The 18,004-nt window shown below is 45.9% G+C and overlaps 1 protein-coding gene across 2 annotated transcripts in view; it reads left to right on the forward strand.

The window, feature by feature from the left end:
- LOC138489318 (zinc finger protein 436-like) overlaps nucleotides 1-16,607 on the forward strand; it is a 79,196-nt gene extending 62,589 nt beyond the window's left edge. For both annotated transcript variants that reach the window (XR_011274779.1, XM_069617018.1), the window contains one exon: nucleotides 13,107-16,607. Coding sequence is in view for 1 of the 2 variants with exons in the window: in XM_069617018.1 (XP_069473119.1) it covers nucleotides 13,107-13,781 (675 nt within the window). In the remaining variant the exon portion in view is untranslated. The remainder of the gene's footprint in view (nucleotides 1-13,106) is intronic.
- Nucleotides 16,608-18,004: the final 1,397 nt, after the last annotated feature.

Raw genomic sequence — 18,004 nt, forward strand, 5'->3', positions numbered from 1 at the left:
GTGTGCTGGGGTGTTGGTGGGGGTATGTGTGCTGGGGATTTGGTGGGGGAAGCGGGGTATGTGTGCTGGGGAGTTGGTGGGGGAAGGGGTTAGTTTCACTATAATTTAAGCCCGTTCAAACATGACATAAAGCAAGGACATTCATGATTGTGTACAAGTGTTCTTTATTTCACAAGTGCTGTTCGTGGTATGTGCCCATTCACCATGTTAGAAGAAATTGTCAATCAACACCTGTCTGGCCAACCTCCCCTCCCTCACTCCATCCCTGTGTGTAATAGCCCTGGCACTGGGCACATGGTCATCACTCCCATCTCCTGGGGGTTGTCCGTCTGCGTCAGGGGGTAGTGGCACATTCCTTTGACAGCAGATGTTGTGCAGCATAGCACAAGTGAGGACAATCTTGCCAAGTTTTTCGGTTGCGTACACTTGTGCCCCTCCAGTTTGATCTAGGCAGCTGGATCGTGCCTCCCACATTTCAAATGTCCTTTCTATGAATATGCGTGTCCTACTGTAGGCATTGTTGTATGCCTGCTCTGCCGGAGCTTGTGGATTCCGCACAGGGGTCATCAGCCAGATGAGATGCGGATATCCTGAGTCACATGCATGGGATGAAATGAGTACATGAGGCCTAGGTCATTTGGATGGGTGTGCAAGGACTAAGCATCAATAAACTATGCACTGTGGTCCTCTTTGTGTGCAACAGGGGCATGCAATGTGATTGGCTGATTGGTATACATGCATCATCTAACGCGTATATGCATCCTGTGTGATTGAGCAGGCTGTCCTGTAGCGGATTACAGTTGGCTGCCCATGGGATGACTGTAGTCGCACCGGCGGATGATGCACTATGTGAATGGGTTTGTGTGTGACAGAGTACCATCATGTAAACCACTTGTACTTGGAATATGGTGTAGTCGTGTCCCATGGGTTTTCTCTTCAATGGGCGCCACGCCCCTTGTAGCCCACTTTGTACCTGCACTGCTCCCTGGGTGTGATTGGCACAGTGGTGTATCCATACCCTCAGGATGAAGCTCCTGGCATGGCTAGCTGTTGAGGGCCAGTGGTGATTTGTATTTGGATGTGGCTGTCCCAGTGGATGGTGGAGATTTAGCTACATGGCACCAGTTTTCGTTCTGGTTCTCATGCATGTAAACGTGCATTTATGGGTCACTCTCTCAGGGATGTTCATGTCTGGGTTTGATCCTGAACATCTACAGTGTTTTAAGGGGTGGGTATTGCATTCCTCTCACTTTGCATTCCTTTGTGTTCCCTGGGTGGGGTTACTCTTAGGTGTCAGGGTGTAAAGCAGCACTGCAACACCGACAAGGTGCATTCTGGTTGTTGTGGTCCCACGTGTTATGATGTTGTGAGAAGTGTGTGGCCATCACCTTGTCTGGGTCCAGGTGTGGTGTCTGTGTGGAGGGGACCTTGTGTGCCACACGTAAATGCTACTGGTACTGTGATGGTGCTTGCTGTGGCTGCTGGTGGCATGCAAGGATTCCTGTGGCTCTGCCCCCCCATCATTTCTTGTACTTTGGCATGAATTTCTGCCATGGTTTGTACTCGCGCACTATCCATGTGCGTTATCCTCTGTGCCTCTTCGTGTAGGCTGGCAGTGTGCTGTTGTGCAGCACCATGGAGTCATGGGTGGATCCAGGGTACTGAGCGCAGCAGTGGCTGATGGTGAGGTCGGGGCTACAGGTCATATGTCATTCAAACAATGGTAATGATTCCTATTCCGGTACGCTGCCTCATGTTCCTGGGGTGCAACGTGTGCAGTCTTGTGCAATTGCATAGAACTGTGCCTTAAGTTCATTCACCTTTGCCTGGGTGGTGGGTAATGCCATATGTTGGTTCACATGGCGCAGCAGTGCATCCGCCACTGGCCCAGGACTGCACTAAATGTGTACTCGGCCATGCCATGCATCATAGGACCTGTGTGCTGGAAGCTGCCCATCCCACGGTATTGCAGGACTGAAACCAGCTTCATGAGTGGGGGTGCAGCGGTGCTGATGACAGTCCTGCTCCCAATATTCCAATGTCCCCTTGCATTGTGTCCAGCAACTGTGTGATGGTAGCCCTGTCCAGCCTGTACTCTGCTACCAACTGGCCATCCGTCAGGGCCCAGTGTGATGGCCTGACACTGGGGATGGCTGCACACCTTGCTGGGGCTGGTCTCCTCCTCCTCTTCACCCCCCCCACCAAATACCCCCTGTGCTCCCTGTGCCCTGGGCTGATTGTCAGGCCTCTGTAGCTCCAGGCGCTGCATATAGAAGCCCATATGAAAGCTCCCTGCTCCAAATGGCAACATGGTGTTGGGAAGTGTTTTGGGGCCTGGGTGGGTCTTTTGTAGGCCTCTTGTAAGCATTGTTAGCACCTGTGGTTATATTACTCTCACCTGTGTTATTTTACCTCCAGCAGGCGTCTCAGGGTATTTACAGCAGCCGATACTGTACATATGATAGGTCTGTGAAAGCGTGTTGTGTTGTCGGGCTATTACAGCTGGCGCTATTACAGCTGGCAGTAATAGCGCCCCGGCTGGAATAGCGCTGGCTGGATTACAGTCGTGATCTGGCAGAGAGGTATTGGCGGTTCTAATACCATTACCGCGAGATTTAAGGGCTACCGGCCAACTCATGATGAGGCCCTTAGTCAGCTCTGTTAGTCTTCTGCTCATGGATTTGAGGCCAGCTGTAATTTTCCTAAACCTTATAATGTGGTTTCTCCATTGTCCTTGTTAAACTATATTCACTATGGGTTAGCTATACGTGGTTCAATCAGGTACCATATGTCCTCCTGTATGTCGGCGCAACCATTGGCTTTAACCATCAGCAAGCTCACTCAGGAGCTTGTGTGTCCTCTAACCTACAGAACTGTGCACTCTGTTCTTCATGTATTTGTGTGGTGCAGTGTGGACTGCATATGTGCTTCATGTCCAAAGCTGCTATGTTGTGGTGTCTCTAATGACGTCAGTAACATGGCTCCTTGGTGCTTAGTCCAAGCTGTCCATATAGGTGTCTCTGACCACAGTATCAGCTTCTTCTTCCATGCATGGATAGATTTGGACCTCATTTTGTATGGCTGACTGAGAGGGTACCTCTCAATGTATTTGTAAATCATTGGTACATTTGAGATTTGTCTGAAATAGAATGGGTGGTTGCAGGCTTTGTTGGCCTTCTGTCTTGTCATGAACTTGATGGGGTGGAGGGGTGGTCTTGGGAACCAAACTCCCTCTTCATTCCCCCCTCTGGTCGACCTGTCGACCACATCCTTATATGTCAATCCTTTTGCTCTGAGCTGCCATATCTTCCTGATTCCTCCAAGGTGTCCGTAATAATTTACATGATAGTCAAAAGTCCATTCCATGTAACTGCATACTGCTTCCAGGTTGCACCACACCCACTTCCCTTCATAATACTTTGCATCAAATGGTTTGTCGAAATTCATTGCTTCAAGCGGGAACAATTCACATATCGCTATTCTCTCTCTCAGCTTTTCTCTTTCTGCCACAATCGGGTCCTTCGATCCTCCTATGTTTACATCCATCAGGACCTGCAACCCGAGAGCTTCCTTCACTGTCTTCTGACACTTGGTGATGCAAATCTTCATTCCACAAATTGACACCCTTGCCAGTATCAGTGCACCCATTATCACCTTTAGTCCACCTGACAGACATGATGCACCCATGACCATATGTATGCTATCCAGCTCTGGTCCTTTCCTGTCCCCTTCACTTCTTCCATTTTGGCATGCATCTGCGATAGCTGAAATACCGCTTCTGACAGGGCACCATTGTCTTCGTCATTGGCAGGTTTGAATGTGCAACAGAAACTCCCAATTTTTGCGCAAACTCCTCCTTCCATTGCCGTGAGCAGATCCAGAACTGATTTATTCTGGAGCGCCACCAACCTCACTGCTCAGAGCCCTTCTTTTATTGAGTTGAAACCATTCACTGTGGAGTAGATCGTCACCATCAGCTCCCAACGGGTAATCTGCAGCCACTTTGCATTTGTGTACACCTACAGATAGTATTATTGCGGCAAAGAACATTTGCATCCTGCTGAAAAATCTGTGTTCTGTCGGAACTTCATCTAGTACTGTCGCTGATGCCTCTGAGAAGTAATTTCCTCCTCTCTTTACTCTGCTCAGTTCAGCGGCTAACTCACTCTTGCTCCTCATTCACCAACCTCTTCTTCCTCCTGTTGATGTCCATCTTCGGGAATTCATCAAGCTTCACATCTTTTCGTGGCACGACCAATGACGGCATATTGATGTGTACCAACGAATAAACTCCTCCCCTGTTGTGTGGCAGCTCTTCGTATGCCCTTGATCTGCACGCCCAGTAGCGGTCCATCAGTACTGCTGTGCCTGCCTTCATTGCTGCATGCTTCCCTATGCTCCGGCATCCTACAAGTCCGCCAACTTCCACGTTCCCATTATTCTGGTAACAGAGTGCTGGTGTCTTCGAGGATATTATCGGCATTGGTCCAGCTTCATTCTCCACCCATGTAAGTAACTTTTCACTCCCATCCCACTCCTTCTGGCACTTGTCGTTTTCCTCCTGTACCTTGTTCACTGGTGACTGTGCTAAGGTGAGCACCTTGCTCCCCACCACTCCATCCTTCCATCCATCTTCTGTGTATACCTTTTTATTTTTTACATTTATAAAGCGCTCCATAACCCTGAGGCATCAAGGCGCTATGACTTAAGAAAATGGTTCCAGTTACAAAGTGCTTTAGGTTACAATATATACAGGAGATTGGTGGGTAGGTATATGGTGCCAAGCACATGTTGCATGGCGGCAGCTACACATGGTTGCATGGTCAAGGTAGGTAAGCAAACACATGGTGCCAGCCACATGTTGCATGGTGGCAACTACACACAGATGCCAGGTCAGATGTTAAAGGTAAAATACACAGAGATGAGCTACACATCAATGGTACATTAATATAAGCAAGGGATAGCATGGTGCCGGCCCCATGTAGCAGGGTGGTCAATAAATGCTAATACCTTAGTTCAGATTAACTGGTAGTAACATGGTGCAAGTTTCTATTAGAGGGCGGTAACAACACACACTTACAGGGACACTATGGTGGGGGCACAACAAGTCACACTAATGAACAAAGATGGGGTGGGCAGACTAACAATCCAATAGACAACAAGGGAAGGGTGGTTCAAGCAAGCACAGTGGCAACCAAGGCGGGGTGGGGGGGGGGTTCATCCTTGCACTCAGGCAGCCAACGGGTGGTGGGGGTATCATCCGCACACACAGGCAGCCAATGGGGGTGGGGGGATCATCCGCGCACACAGGCAGCCAAGGGGGGGGGTGGCGATCATCTGCGCACACAGGTAGCCAAGGGGCTATGGGGGGGATCATCTGCAAACACAGACAGCCAAGCGAGGGTGCAGGGGGATCATCTGCGCACACAGGCAGCCAAGGGGGCGTAGGGGGAGGGCGACTCTACGGCATACCATGGTGGACAGGGGTAGACGGGGCCTTAGGAGTGGGCCGGCCAAGCCTGCCGACCTCCTCATTGGCCCAGATGTAGTAGGCCAGGACCAATCCCAGGCACCCGGCAGCAGGAAAGAAGGCATACTGGTGCATGATCAGGGAAACAGCCATCTTGGAATGGCCGTGCCTCATAGAGCAAGTGAGGCCACAGTATGAGGAACACACACAGCAGACCCACGAATCTGCTAAAATGTTTAAGATGCTTACACAAGTTGCATGAGGCAGATGACTAATCTCGCAATGAATATTAGCAAATTTCCAGAGTCAGCTGTAGCGCCATCATGTGCCGGAACATCGAGCCCAGGAGGGAGCTTACCTGCGGTTTTAAATGCAATGCAGGGCCTCAGGGTGATAGAGGAAGCATTGGTGCAGCCACTGCGGTCGCCGTAGCAGGAGAAATTGATTGGCCATACACAAGTATCTGCGAGCTTGCACAACATCCAAGCTCTCCTCATGTTTCCTTCACTCTAGTCCATGGGCATGGTAATTCCTTCAGCATTATTGTCTTTGTCTTCCCGCTTCGTCCAGCTGGCAATAATTGTTCATCATGTCTAATATCTTTCTGTAATTATCTTCATACTGGAATATTGCATGGGACATCCATCTCAAGGTTGGCGTCTTCCCTTGGAACCTTCCTTTGGCTGTTACCATTGACAGGTACATCAGGCAATGACCTCTTGCTGCTGGTATTTCAGCTGCTATAAACGTTCCAGAGGCACTCGTGGCATAGGGGATTAATGAGCAGACATAGGCTCTCCCCAGTGGTTTCCTTACCTACATTTGTCATGTGTTTGTACCACGTGTTGTTAGATACTCAAGCAGTGTCAGTGAGATACATGTTTACCCCTTTCATGTCTGTGTCAACACTGCGCTTACCTCTCCTTACCGTGCTTTCGTGATCTCCTGTCCACCTGACGTGGTCGTTCCACCTGCTGGGGTCAGGGTAATGTTAGTAGAGGATACAGTGGTAGCACTAGCAACAAATGAAATTCTCCAATATATAAAAGCAACAACTCCACTTGGAATAAAGAGACACAACATGATAATCAAATTCTTTATCAATTCACTCATCTTTACCTGTGCTGCTGATCCTTATGCATCCTGAAGATATAGTTGCCCGCCTGAAATGCACAAAGAAATGCATTATTGTTTTAGTATGTTAAGTAACTCTTTAAGCCCTGCATACTAAATAATAGGTAATGGCGAAAAACAAACACTTCTTCCCACACTGCCCTTAATGCTGGGTCTCTGTGTGGCACAAATAGGAGAATCGCTGTGTTCAAGTTGTGGGTAGGTTTGTGCCAAATATTCTACAAAGACAAGGTAATCCACCCCCCGGAGATCGTGCTTGGAACCTACTGGTTCTTTTCATAATGTGGACACACTGGTTTGTGGACAGACTGGTTTGAGAAAGTGTCAGGGTAGTAGGCAGTGGGTAATCATCAACAATTGCATCAGAGTTCTCGTCGAGAGTGTGTTGAAAATAAAATAACAAACAGACAGTGTCTCCTCAATCTAAGTCTATTAATGGCCCGGTCCCTAACTCTGTCCATGAGCGAGTAATAATTGGGTGTCCTCCACTCAGCAGTGTAAGTTCAGTATTGTGAGTTTTCTCGTCTTGCTGCTTTTCGTTGGCTCTGTTGAACTTGTTGCCAGGTGAGGCTGCTGCTTTGTAGGGCTTGATGTCGGACAGGTGGTTTCAGATGGTCTTCGCCTTGAGCCTGACACTGCGGTCTGTCACCTTTTCCACAGTGTCAGGACCAGTAAACCTTGGTGCGTTCTGCTGGTGGGTGAAATTCTGCAACAACACTAAGTCGCCCACATTCACTTGTCACTTGGTGCATTGTCAGAGTTGCTCTCTCTGCTGTCTTCTTGGCCCCACTGGTGTTGTATCTGGAGAGAAATAAGAGGCTCTAGCAATCAAGGAAGTAATGTATGCATACATCTCTTGTCCTAACACATCTGCACTACTCTCACAGTCTTTCAGTGCTCTTGTGGGAGGAGCCAGTAGGAGTTGCATTCGCCATTTTCTTGTGGGTGGTACGCACAGGTGAATTTGTGTTGAATGCCGAGCAACGTGGTGATGTGCTTGAACATTTAATTGGAAAAGTGAGGGCCATTGTCAGACTGCAGGACCTCACACATGCCACATCTTGGGAATACTTCCCTGACCAAAACTTAAGCTGCTCTGAGAGCATCGGGATGCGAACAGGCACCTGCCTCAATCCACCTGGAGAATGGTCACACAACTACTATCAGGTAGCGGTATCCTTAATACACTTGGATCATGTCAATGTAATCGATATGTAAATGTTGGAATGGGCCTACTGGTCGAGGTATGGCTCCTCTCACAACTGTGAAGCTATGCCCTGCTGTATATTGTTTGCCTGTCAACCATGGGTTCTGCCAAATTAGGAAAGAACCATGTTTCTCCAATGCGGCCATCATTGAATGACCTCTTTTCCTGTGTTTGTTGGATAGTGCAGCTGTATCAATGCTGTGTTCAGTAATACTAGTGGCATCGCCATTTTCCCTGTGCTATTTGTTGCCATAGGGCATCTGTTGGAGATACTATACATCCCCTTTTAGTCCACACTTCCTTTTCTTCCATGGGGGCAGCTCCCTGCAGTTCCATAATTTGTGTTTCTGGCAATGCATTGTACCCTTCTTTCATTAACATGTTCCTGGCTTAATCTTGATGCTGTCTCCATTTCTAATAGTTCTCCAAAATATGCTGCGCATTTTGCTTCAAAGTCTGCCGTTTCATTCCCCCTTGAGATACGATCCTCCCATCGAGTGTGTGCTTGGCATTTCACTATCTCTGCCAGCGCAGGGTACTCAATAACGTCAATCAATTTGCCAACAGAAATGCATGTTGTACTGGTGTGCCATCTGCCCTCCTGAAGCCTCTCCTCATCTATTGTGCCACTCCTGAGTGCCCTGTGGGTGTCAAATAGGCAGAGTCTGGGTATACTGTCACTTCCTATTCCTTTCTGTACTCCAATGCTAGTATGAGGGCCACTAGGTCTGCTGCTTGTGCTGAATGATGAGATGGTAATCGTGCACTGGCTACCACCTCACTTGTTCCATATTCTCGTAACCTCACCACTGCATTTCCTGTATGCCTGATCCCATCTGTCTGATTGATTGTTGATGACCCGTCAATGTACAACGCGTCTCCCCCCTCAAGTGCGTCCTCATGTACTTAGCGAGTGTCACTAAATGCCTGTATGTTTTCTGCACAGTCATGTGCATTGTCTCCTTCGTGTAGGACGTCTGGCAGGGGAATTGCTGACTTGACAACTCTGTACCTCACTATCTTCAGTGAAATGTTACATATTATCACTTTCTTGTTTTATGGGATAACTCATTTGTGATTGATGTTTCTCAAATGATTACCCCAAAAGACGACCCTGCTATTGGGGTACAAATATGAAAAGCCTTAGTTTTTGTTGTCCAGATGTATCATTTTGCATATATACAGAAAATAAAGCTGGCTTATAAACTATTCCTTTTGACCCATATGTTAGGATTAAGGGGCTCTGATTCGGGTATTAAAGGATGGAAGAGAATGGCAAAAGAGGAAGGAAATATTTGACAGGGTGTCTGGGTAAGAGGGGGGAAGGCAGCTGACTATTATAAGATACCAGGGGAACGGAGAACCATAGACATTAACAACAGGGTTTATGAGAGACCGTAGACAAATCCCTTCTGACAACATTATATTTTAGTATTAATTTTAAATAGGCCCTTTAAAAGACCCGCAAACATACAAAGTTCAGAACCAATAAAAAGAGTAATTGTTCCAGATGCCATGAAAAATGCATATTTGCACATGTGCTCGTAGTATATGAAAGGACGAGAAGTTTCTGTAACTAACGCCTTAAAAATATCTCGGGGCAAGATTAGTGAATCAATGCACCCTACCCCAAATACACAATATTTGTCAATGAGCGAAATAGAGCCATCCAAGGGCACACATTTATTTTTGTCATTATTGCACAAACAATATTAATATTGGTAATGCATTGGAAAACAGGGAGGATTGCTGGAATAACTTCCTCACCCCAAGGACTCTGGAAGGGATTAGGGATTGTTGAGACTGTAAATTGGGAGTTTGTCTGGGATCCTGGGGCCAGATATCCTGTGAAATTATTGGAGAAATGGGTAATATCCGATATGGAATCGAGAATCGAGATTCCTAGCAGGACATGGATCCCGATCTGTCCAAAGATCTCTTTAGATTAAATTTGATTTGGTAGCATGGAGGGTGGTCGAACTGTAACGTCAATTATTAAATAAGAAACTTTGGGATAAGTTAAAAAATTGGAACTGCCCAGAATCGGTCCTAAATCCACTAATGGCCTTGCATACCAATACCACTTTCAAGGTCAGGTTGAACAGACAAGGCACTCTCTCTAGGGAAATCAGTGCAAACAGAGGGGTCAAGCAAGGATGCCCCTTGGCCCCAGCCCTCTTTGTTGCATTTCTTGGGGACTACAAAGACTCTGAACGACTTGTTCGTTCCTTTCCTCCAAAGCTTGGAAACATGGTCCTGTCTCGACTCCTCTATGCAGATGACATGATTCTGTTCGACCAAACGCCAATTGGCTTGCAAAGACAGCTTGATAACCTTGCAGCCTATATGTCAGCCAACAACCTACTAATCAATCAGGCCAAAACTAAAATCATGATCCTTTCAAGAGCGACTCGTCCTCTCAAAAAGCCCACATCGTGGTCTGTAAGTAACATCAGAATTGAGGTGGTCCCCCACTTCAAATATCTGGGGGTGATCATCGACGGTTCAAGCAAGGAACAGAAGATGCAAGCTCACCTTTGGACAAAAACCAAGCTTTTGACGTCTCAACTCAAAGCGATTGACAGAAAATTCGGCAAATACTCACTATTGCCGGCCATTACCTTTTACAAAGGGAAAATAGTGCCAGCATTAACGTATGGCATGGACGCGATGTTTACAATCCCACACCAACTATGGCGTAGGCTAGAGGGTCACATATGGAAATCACTTTTGGGCCTACCAAATGCAATCCCCATCGAAGCAGTTAGAAGAGAGCTGGGCCTGCTCTCACTGAGTGCGTCTGTCAGGGTGGCTTCACTTGCCCTGTTTAGAAAGACCTTAATGAAAGATGGCCTTCCAATCTGTAACTTTATTGGCCAGGAGCTGTCCTCCACGTCCTCGAAAGCCACCCTGCTTTGGGTCCGCAAACAAGAACACATACTGGAAGAAGTGTCATGTTCTAAACTTGACCTAATCTCGAACCCCCAAAGGGTTAACGAAAAAGTAAAGAACCAAGATTGGATCTCTACCATTGATAAAGCAGTAGCTGCGAAGTGTTTAAGACATCTCCCGCCAACATTTAATAAGTTGAAGTCGCCCCTAGGCTACTGTACAAAATTCCCAGATAAAAATCTGCGAGGAATATTTCTGCGAGCCCGTCTCAACCTGCTTCATACAAGAGAAATCTTGGGGATAAGATCCTTAACTGCTACAACCACCTGCAGACTATGTAACGATCCTGACTCCACGGAGTCAATACGCCACCTTTTGTTAAAGTGCCCCTCGCTGAACCGAGAACGGATGGCCTACCTTCTTCCATTATGGCATGACTCAATCTTGATTGAAGAAAATACATGGTGGTGCCGTCTGATTTGTGGTGAAAAATCTCGCTGGGCAACGGCCACGGCAAAAATAATGCAGGCGGCTTTTCTCAAAATTGCAAACCAAAGCAAGAACTCCTTACCGGAAGCTTTCGCTGTTGGACATCAACTTGATAACATAGGTGCACGACACTAGGCTCCAACAGGCGAACCAGGCTCTGGCGGAATTTATCCTTTCAATCTGTAAAAAACTCCGCCTTGACTTGATTTGATCTGTTTTTACATCAACTCTTCAAAACTCTGTCCAATCCCTGGTGCCTGCACCTGTGTAGGTTTTCGAAACTTATGGAAGCAAGATCTGATACTTCTTGTAAAAATCATGTTTCTTTGATTATGTACAAGTAATAAAAAAAAAAAAAAAAAAAAAAAAAAAAAAAAAGGAGATCTCTTCTGTGTAAGGGGAAGCTTGGGTAGATTTTATCGATCAGGCTTTATCTTCTTTTCCACCATTTGATGAAACTATCACGTGCTTTGCACTTTCATGAACCTTAGCAGTACTTTTGTAGCACTTGCCATGTAATATTGGCTGACACACGATGCACTCTTTGCTATGATGCACACCCTTTTATCTCAGCGAGTAGCCTGAGTAGAATTAATCTTTTTCCCCATCACGTTTTCATTCAACCCCAAACATTTATAAAATAATACATTAATGTCCAGAGGTTGCTTGTCCCTGCTTTCCGATACACATTGCACCCTCCTCTCTAGTACCATACTCCACATTCCCTTTCATCCCTCACACTACTATATTTGACACCTGAGTAAACAATTGAACATGCATATTTGAAATATTTACTTGTGTTTTATTAATTGAATTTGTGTGTTTTGCATAATAGCATACTGTTTAACATGAGTGATGGCAGAGGTGAGAGCATGCACCCAGTACACCATTGTCCCACAACATAATCACTAATACGTTTGTGGTGTATGACTTCCATTAAAAGGTATCAACAACTATTTCCTTTCCCAAATGCCTTATCTTCCTGCTGTGACATCACGGCAGAAGATTATGGAATTCATAACCAGCTACAGTAACATCACAGGAGGGGAACTCAACCTTTACTCAACCTCCCGTGGGTCTCCAAAGACTCGAGGGATACACCCCGGCCAAATCTCTTACAGTGCAAGAGCTGTGATTCTGTCTGCTTCTGGCAGCTGTGGCTCCTGAGATCATCATAGAATCCTCAGATCTTACAATCGATCAGATATTACAATCTCTCGCACTGCCAGGGAGCCACACCAGTAGGGCGGTAGTGTGGATGGTGAGGGAGGAATGGGGACACCTATTCCTCATGGGTGTGGCTTGCTTTATTTTGTATGTTGTATAGAGTTCCCTCATGCCTTACCACTACACCTGTGCAATGCTAGTCAATAGGGACAGGGGTGTAACAAGATTGTATTGGGGCCACGTCTATCAACTGCAGCATAATTCCATGCTGGGGTTCAAAGACAACTCTCAATGTCTATCAGATTTCACTCGGAGCCCCTACGTGAAGTATATTCCTGCAGTCAATAACTCCACCCTTATTCTATGTTCAGCCCATGGGTGTACTCATTATGCATGGTGTAGTGGGGGGCACATTCGACTAGATAATGTGCAGAATATTTCACATATATATCAAGGCAGTGGTCTCCCAGCAAGTATATTTTGTCAATTTCTCTCTTCTTATTGGTGAGGGCTCTGGAGGTACTATACTTCTATATTTGAGGATTGGACTGTGCTTAGGTTTCAGGCACCTGCTTTTCACTCTTAATATTGATCTGAGGGAAGACACAAAAGGCTTCACTCAGGATCACCCAGTGGGGTTGTGAGTGGGGAGTAAAGTGAGAATGAATGGTTCAGCCCTGAGTCTATTGATATTTAGGCTGTTTGATGATATAAAATAATAAGTGGAACCTCTGCTTCTTTCAACAGAGAGGGAGCAGCCACGAGGTACATGTTCTGGAGAAGGTCAACGAGTGCACGGAATGTGATGAGCACTTTAATCGGGAATCACACCGGAGAATACATCAAAGATCCCACTCAGGTGAAAGTCAGTTGGAGTGTTTAGAGTGTGAGAAAAGCTTCACTCAGAGCGCACCTCTGCACCAGCATCGGAAGATCCATACTAGGGAGAAGCTCTATGAATGTACAGAGTGCAAGAAAAACTTCAGGGACACCTCAACACTGATCAGGCATCTTAGGATCCATACCGGAGAAAAGCCCTATGGGTGCACAGAATGTGGAAAGCACTTTAATTGTGCAACAGACCTGAAGATTCACCATAGATCCCACACTGGAGAGAAACCATACCAGTGTATCGAATGTGGGAAAAGCTTCAGTCGGAGCTCAAATCTGTATCAGCATCAGAAGAGCCATACTGGAGAGCGACCAGAGCGTGAGGAACGCTTCACTGTGCACTCAGCACTGTGCCTCCATCAACAGAGCCATACTGGGGAGCGGCCATACCAGTGCACAGAGTGTGAGAAATGCTTCACTAAACTCTCACATCTAAACCAGCATCAGAAGATCCATACAGGGGAGCGACCATATCAGTGTGCAGAGTGTGAGAAAAGCTTCACTCTGAGGGCAAATCTGAACCGACATTAGACGAGCCACACTAGGGTGAAGCCATATGAATGCACAGAGTGCAAGAAAAGCTACAAGGACCACTCATCTCTGATCAGGCATTTTAGGACTCATACTGGGGAAAGGCCCTATGGGTGCACGGAATGTGGTAAGCACTTTAATCGAGGATCAACCCTGAGGACTCACCATAGATCCCACACCAGCGAGAAACCATACCAGTGTACAAAGTGTGGGAAAAGCTTCTTTAACAGCTCAAATCTGTACCAGCATCAGAAGAGCCATACTCATACTGGGGAGTGACCATATCAGTGTACAGAGTGTGAGAAAAGCTTGACTCAGCACTCAAGCCTCACTCAGCATCAGAAGATCCATACCAGGGTGCAACCGTACCACTTCTGAGCGTGTGAGAAAAGTTTCACTAACAGTTTGAATGTGTACCAGCATCAGAAGATCTATTCTGGGGAGTGACCATACCAATGTACGGAGTGTGAGAAAAGGTTGAGTTCCATCTCAAATCTTTACAGGCATCAGAAGATCCATACTAAGGAGCCACCATACCAGTGTACGGAGTGTGAGAAAAGCTACACCGAGAGGGGACATTTGTACGAACATCAGAAGAGCCATACTGGGAAGTGACCATATCTGTGTACAGAGTGGGAGAAAATATTTACTAGAAGGACTGTCTGTACGGAAATACAATGCTTTAGGCATGCCTCATCCTTGAGCAGACATGTAAGGGTCCATACTGGGGAGAAGCCCATGGGCATCTGGAATGTGGCAAGCACTTTACTCTGGCATCAAACCTGAGTTCTCACCACAAATCCCACACTGGAGGAAAACCATAACAGTGCACAGAATGTGGGAAAAGCTTCAGTCACAGCTCCAATCTGCACAGGCATTAGAAGAGCATACTTTGAAGGGGGGCGGGGGACATGTGGTTGCACAGAGTGACTAAGCCCCTCAAGCCAGTATCAATCTTGTGGCAATATTAGAGACCACATGTCAGGTGTTCAACCAAGGGTGGTTGCAACAGTGCTGCACCCTCATAACTCCAAATAACTAATAGTTTCAGGTGAGTACCAGAGTTAAGGGTTCTTTTTAAAGACATGCTGAGTTTAAAGGGGAATCCTGATCCACTGTTTTTGAAAGAGTATCTTGTTAAACATCAGCAAGTTCATCAGCTGTCTCCTTATTAACTAAATTGTGCAAAATAGGTGCCACAATGGGAGCAATAGTCTCAGGAGTTAGCTTCCGCATGTTTCTGGGCGTAATCGCAATTCTTTCTCCTTTAGTCTTCAACTTCCCGGTTGATACAATGTTAAAATTGATTAAACTGTGATCCGACCATGAGCATGGAACAAGGTCTACTTTATCGAAAAGGACATTATGACTAGTGAGCCAGTCCAGTGTCCTCCCTTTGATATGTGTTGGATCAGAGAAATGGTTTATAAACCCCAGGTCACTTAAGGAGGACTTGACTGCAGCCTCAATAGGGTCTGAACTGTCTGACGGTCATAGATTGAAATCCCCCAACACCACACATTTAGATGTGGGTTTAAGCATAGGGATCAGCATGTCACATAATTGAGCGTGGAATTCAGGTATAGCAGAGGGCGGACTATATAAGAGTACAAGACTGACTGTTGTATTATGATCTATTAAAACTTTAGCAGGAAGGATGTCATAGTCTGGTGGACCTTTGATATCAGCCGCACTTGCTGCAATGCACCATGGTAGATGAATAAAAGATTTAGTGCAAGGGGCACCCCGTTCTCCACCAAACTTTTAAAAACCTAGTGGGTGGATTTGCACTAAACCAGAGGAGGAGGTGTAATAGTCATTGGTACGCCGTACCACTAGTTGATTTCTTTTTTAAAGACCGTGGGCCTCATTACGAGGTGGTCGCAAAGGGATACCGGGCACTGTTAAGGACATTGGTGCGGTAATCCCTTTGCGCCCTATTCCGAGGTCCCTTAGCGGGTCCCTTCCTTAACGCCTGGTTTTACCAGGCGTTATGGACGGGGCCCGTTAAGGGACTTCAGAGCTGATAACGGTACCGCAATTTGCGGTACCGTTATTAGCGCCTTCCCCCTTCCCATTGAGCCCTATGGGGGCTGAAATGGGAATGGGGAATTGCTTTTTCAATGGGGACCTACCGGTCCCCCAAAGGTCAGAATAGACCGGTAAATCCCCATTGAACGAGGGGGGACTCGGTACCGGTATTGGAGGTAGTCATGGCGCTAATAGCGCCATGACTACCTCCAACCTCGGAATGAGGCCCCATACCTTTAGTTCAAAAACCTCATGAATAACTTCCTGGACGCATTTTCTTTCTCTTGAGCTAAATTTGAAATGTGCATGGCTTACACAGCAAGTACTAGCATTTCCCAAGTCGGGTCAGGCTAAAATACAAAATCTGCACCTTAACAGCCTATCTAAAACACATCCTTTGTCATCAGCAGACCCTTTCTTATGCATGATGGAGCATTTCCAACTGAAAGATCAGCATCTAGCACCAGGGAACCAGTAGATCTGTGACAGTTAAAGCGAGTAACCCAAAAAAGCTCTTGTTTAAAGATGTGTTGATATCCATGTCTACTACCTTGACATGCAGTGGAGAAAAAGGTTTGCTTATATGTCCTATTCATAATGAGCTAGATGTTTGTGACGAAGACTCTCCATAGTTAGCTGAGTTTATTTACACAACATTTATTTCATTTACTGGTTTCATGCACAGAAAGCACACAGTGGTGCTCCAAAACAGACTGTTCATGTTTGCATCATTTTGAATTCTAGGAGTTATAGTTTTCCATTCAGGATATGGAAAATAAAGCTGCAGTGATTTGCTTTGTGTTTAACATGTTTCTATAAGGATTTAGGTGCTGTCACATTTCTTTACAATGTAATCTGTGTACTTTGCAGGTAACCTCTCTAAAATGATTGTGGAGAGGCAGGAATGAGACGCAGACACAGTGGATTCATGGTGTTGGTCAAAGACTTATATTAAAATAAAAGGGGGTTGTGAAATGCCTCTCTGTGTCTACCCTAAGAGATGTTTCCCTACCTAAAACCAAAACTAACGGTCTGTCCAAAGTCAGGATGTCTAAAGCAAATCATCCTGTGTCTAAAGTACTATTCTGGCCCTCACATCTAGGAAAAATAACTCTATGGTGAAAAGGGAAAATATCCTCGGCCTTTAGCAGTGCACACATGTTCAAAAAGGAAATGCATAACTCAAACACAAAAAGGGTCCAGAAGGACATAGTTCTTTGTTCTAGAGGGTGTTTTCCTTCCCCTGGATTTCTCTTCACTCTTCCTTGTATTTCAAGAATGCCACTTCCTCAAGTTTCTTTTGATCAACCGCACAAAACAACGTGGCTGTTAGTCCCTATCTTACTCGCATACCTGGTGTACTCTGCTGCCAGGTATCCACTTCCTTTTGATGTATTTTTGCAACCTTTTTCGCTAGTCCTGTTATATCCTCATCAGAACATTTCTCAGGTTCTGTATAGCACACGCTGTTCAACTTCACCTTGCTCCTACCCGGGCTTCTCTTATCTGTATATATCCTTACAAGTGGAAAAGCCAAAGATTTGTAAAAGATCTTTCTCCTTTTACGTGGAGGAGTAGTAACCTCAAACAAAATGTCACAGAATCCGTTGAAAGTTCAACATAGTACATACAAGCAATTGTTGCATCTGCTCCTCATTGTCTTGGATTCCACGTATGGGTTTTGAACTCAAGTATATAATGTTGAGGGATGTTGGAGTGATACAATTCACATGCAGCATGATTCAAAGTAGACATGAGATCATAAAATAATTTGAAGTCAATTAAAGTTTAAAACATGCATGAAGAATACTATTGATATAATGTATACCAAGACAGATTCAAAAGACAGAAAGCAGGAGGCTCCAGCTTCCCTGCTATCGCAGCCAACTACTGGAATGCCATGCCCCTGGAGCTAAGGACAGACCCTTCACTGTGGCATTCCGCAGCAAACTCACGACCTGTCTCTTCAACCAAGACATCTATTATCTACCCTAGCCCACCACTGAGCACTAGGTACCCCCCCCCAGCTCTTGTCTGTACTCTGCAGACAAGGCCCGCACAGTGGAACTAGGAAAGTGTACTCTGTAAATGTAAGAATGTAATGAAACGAAATAAGATTGAAACAGAACTGTAACCACTGTTGGTATTGCAGCAGAATAAGCATGCATAGATGCTATGCAAAGTAACGGTAT

The sequence above is a fragment of the Ambystoma mexicanum genome, chromosome 9 (genome assembly GCF_040938575.1).
Source record: "Ambystoma mexicanum isolate Mex_15411 chromosome 9, UKY_AmexF1_1, whole genome shotgun sequence".
Taxonomy (NCBI): Eukaryota; Metazoa; Chordata; class Amphibia; order Caudata; family Ambystomatidae; genus Ambystoma; species Ambystoma mexicanum.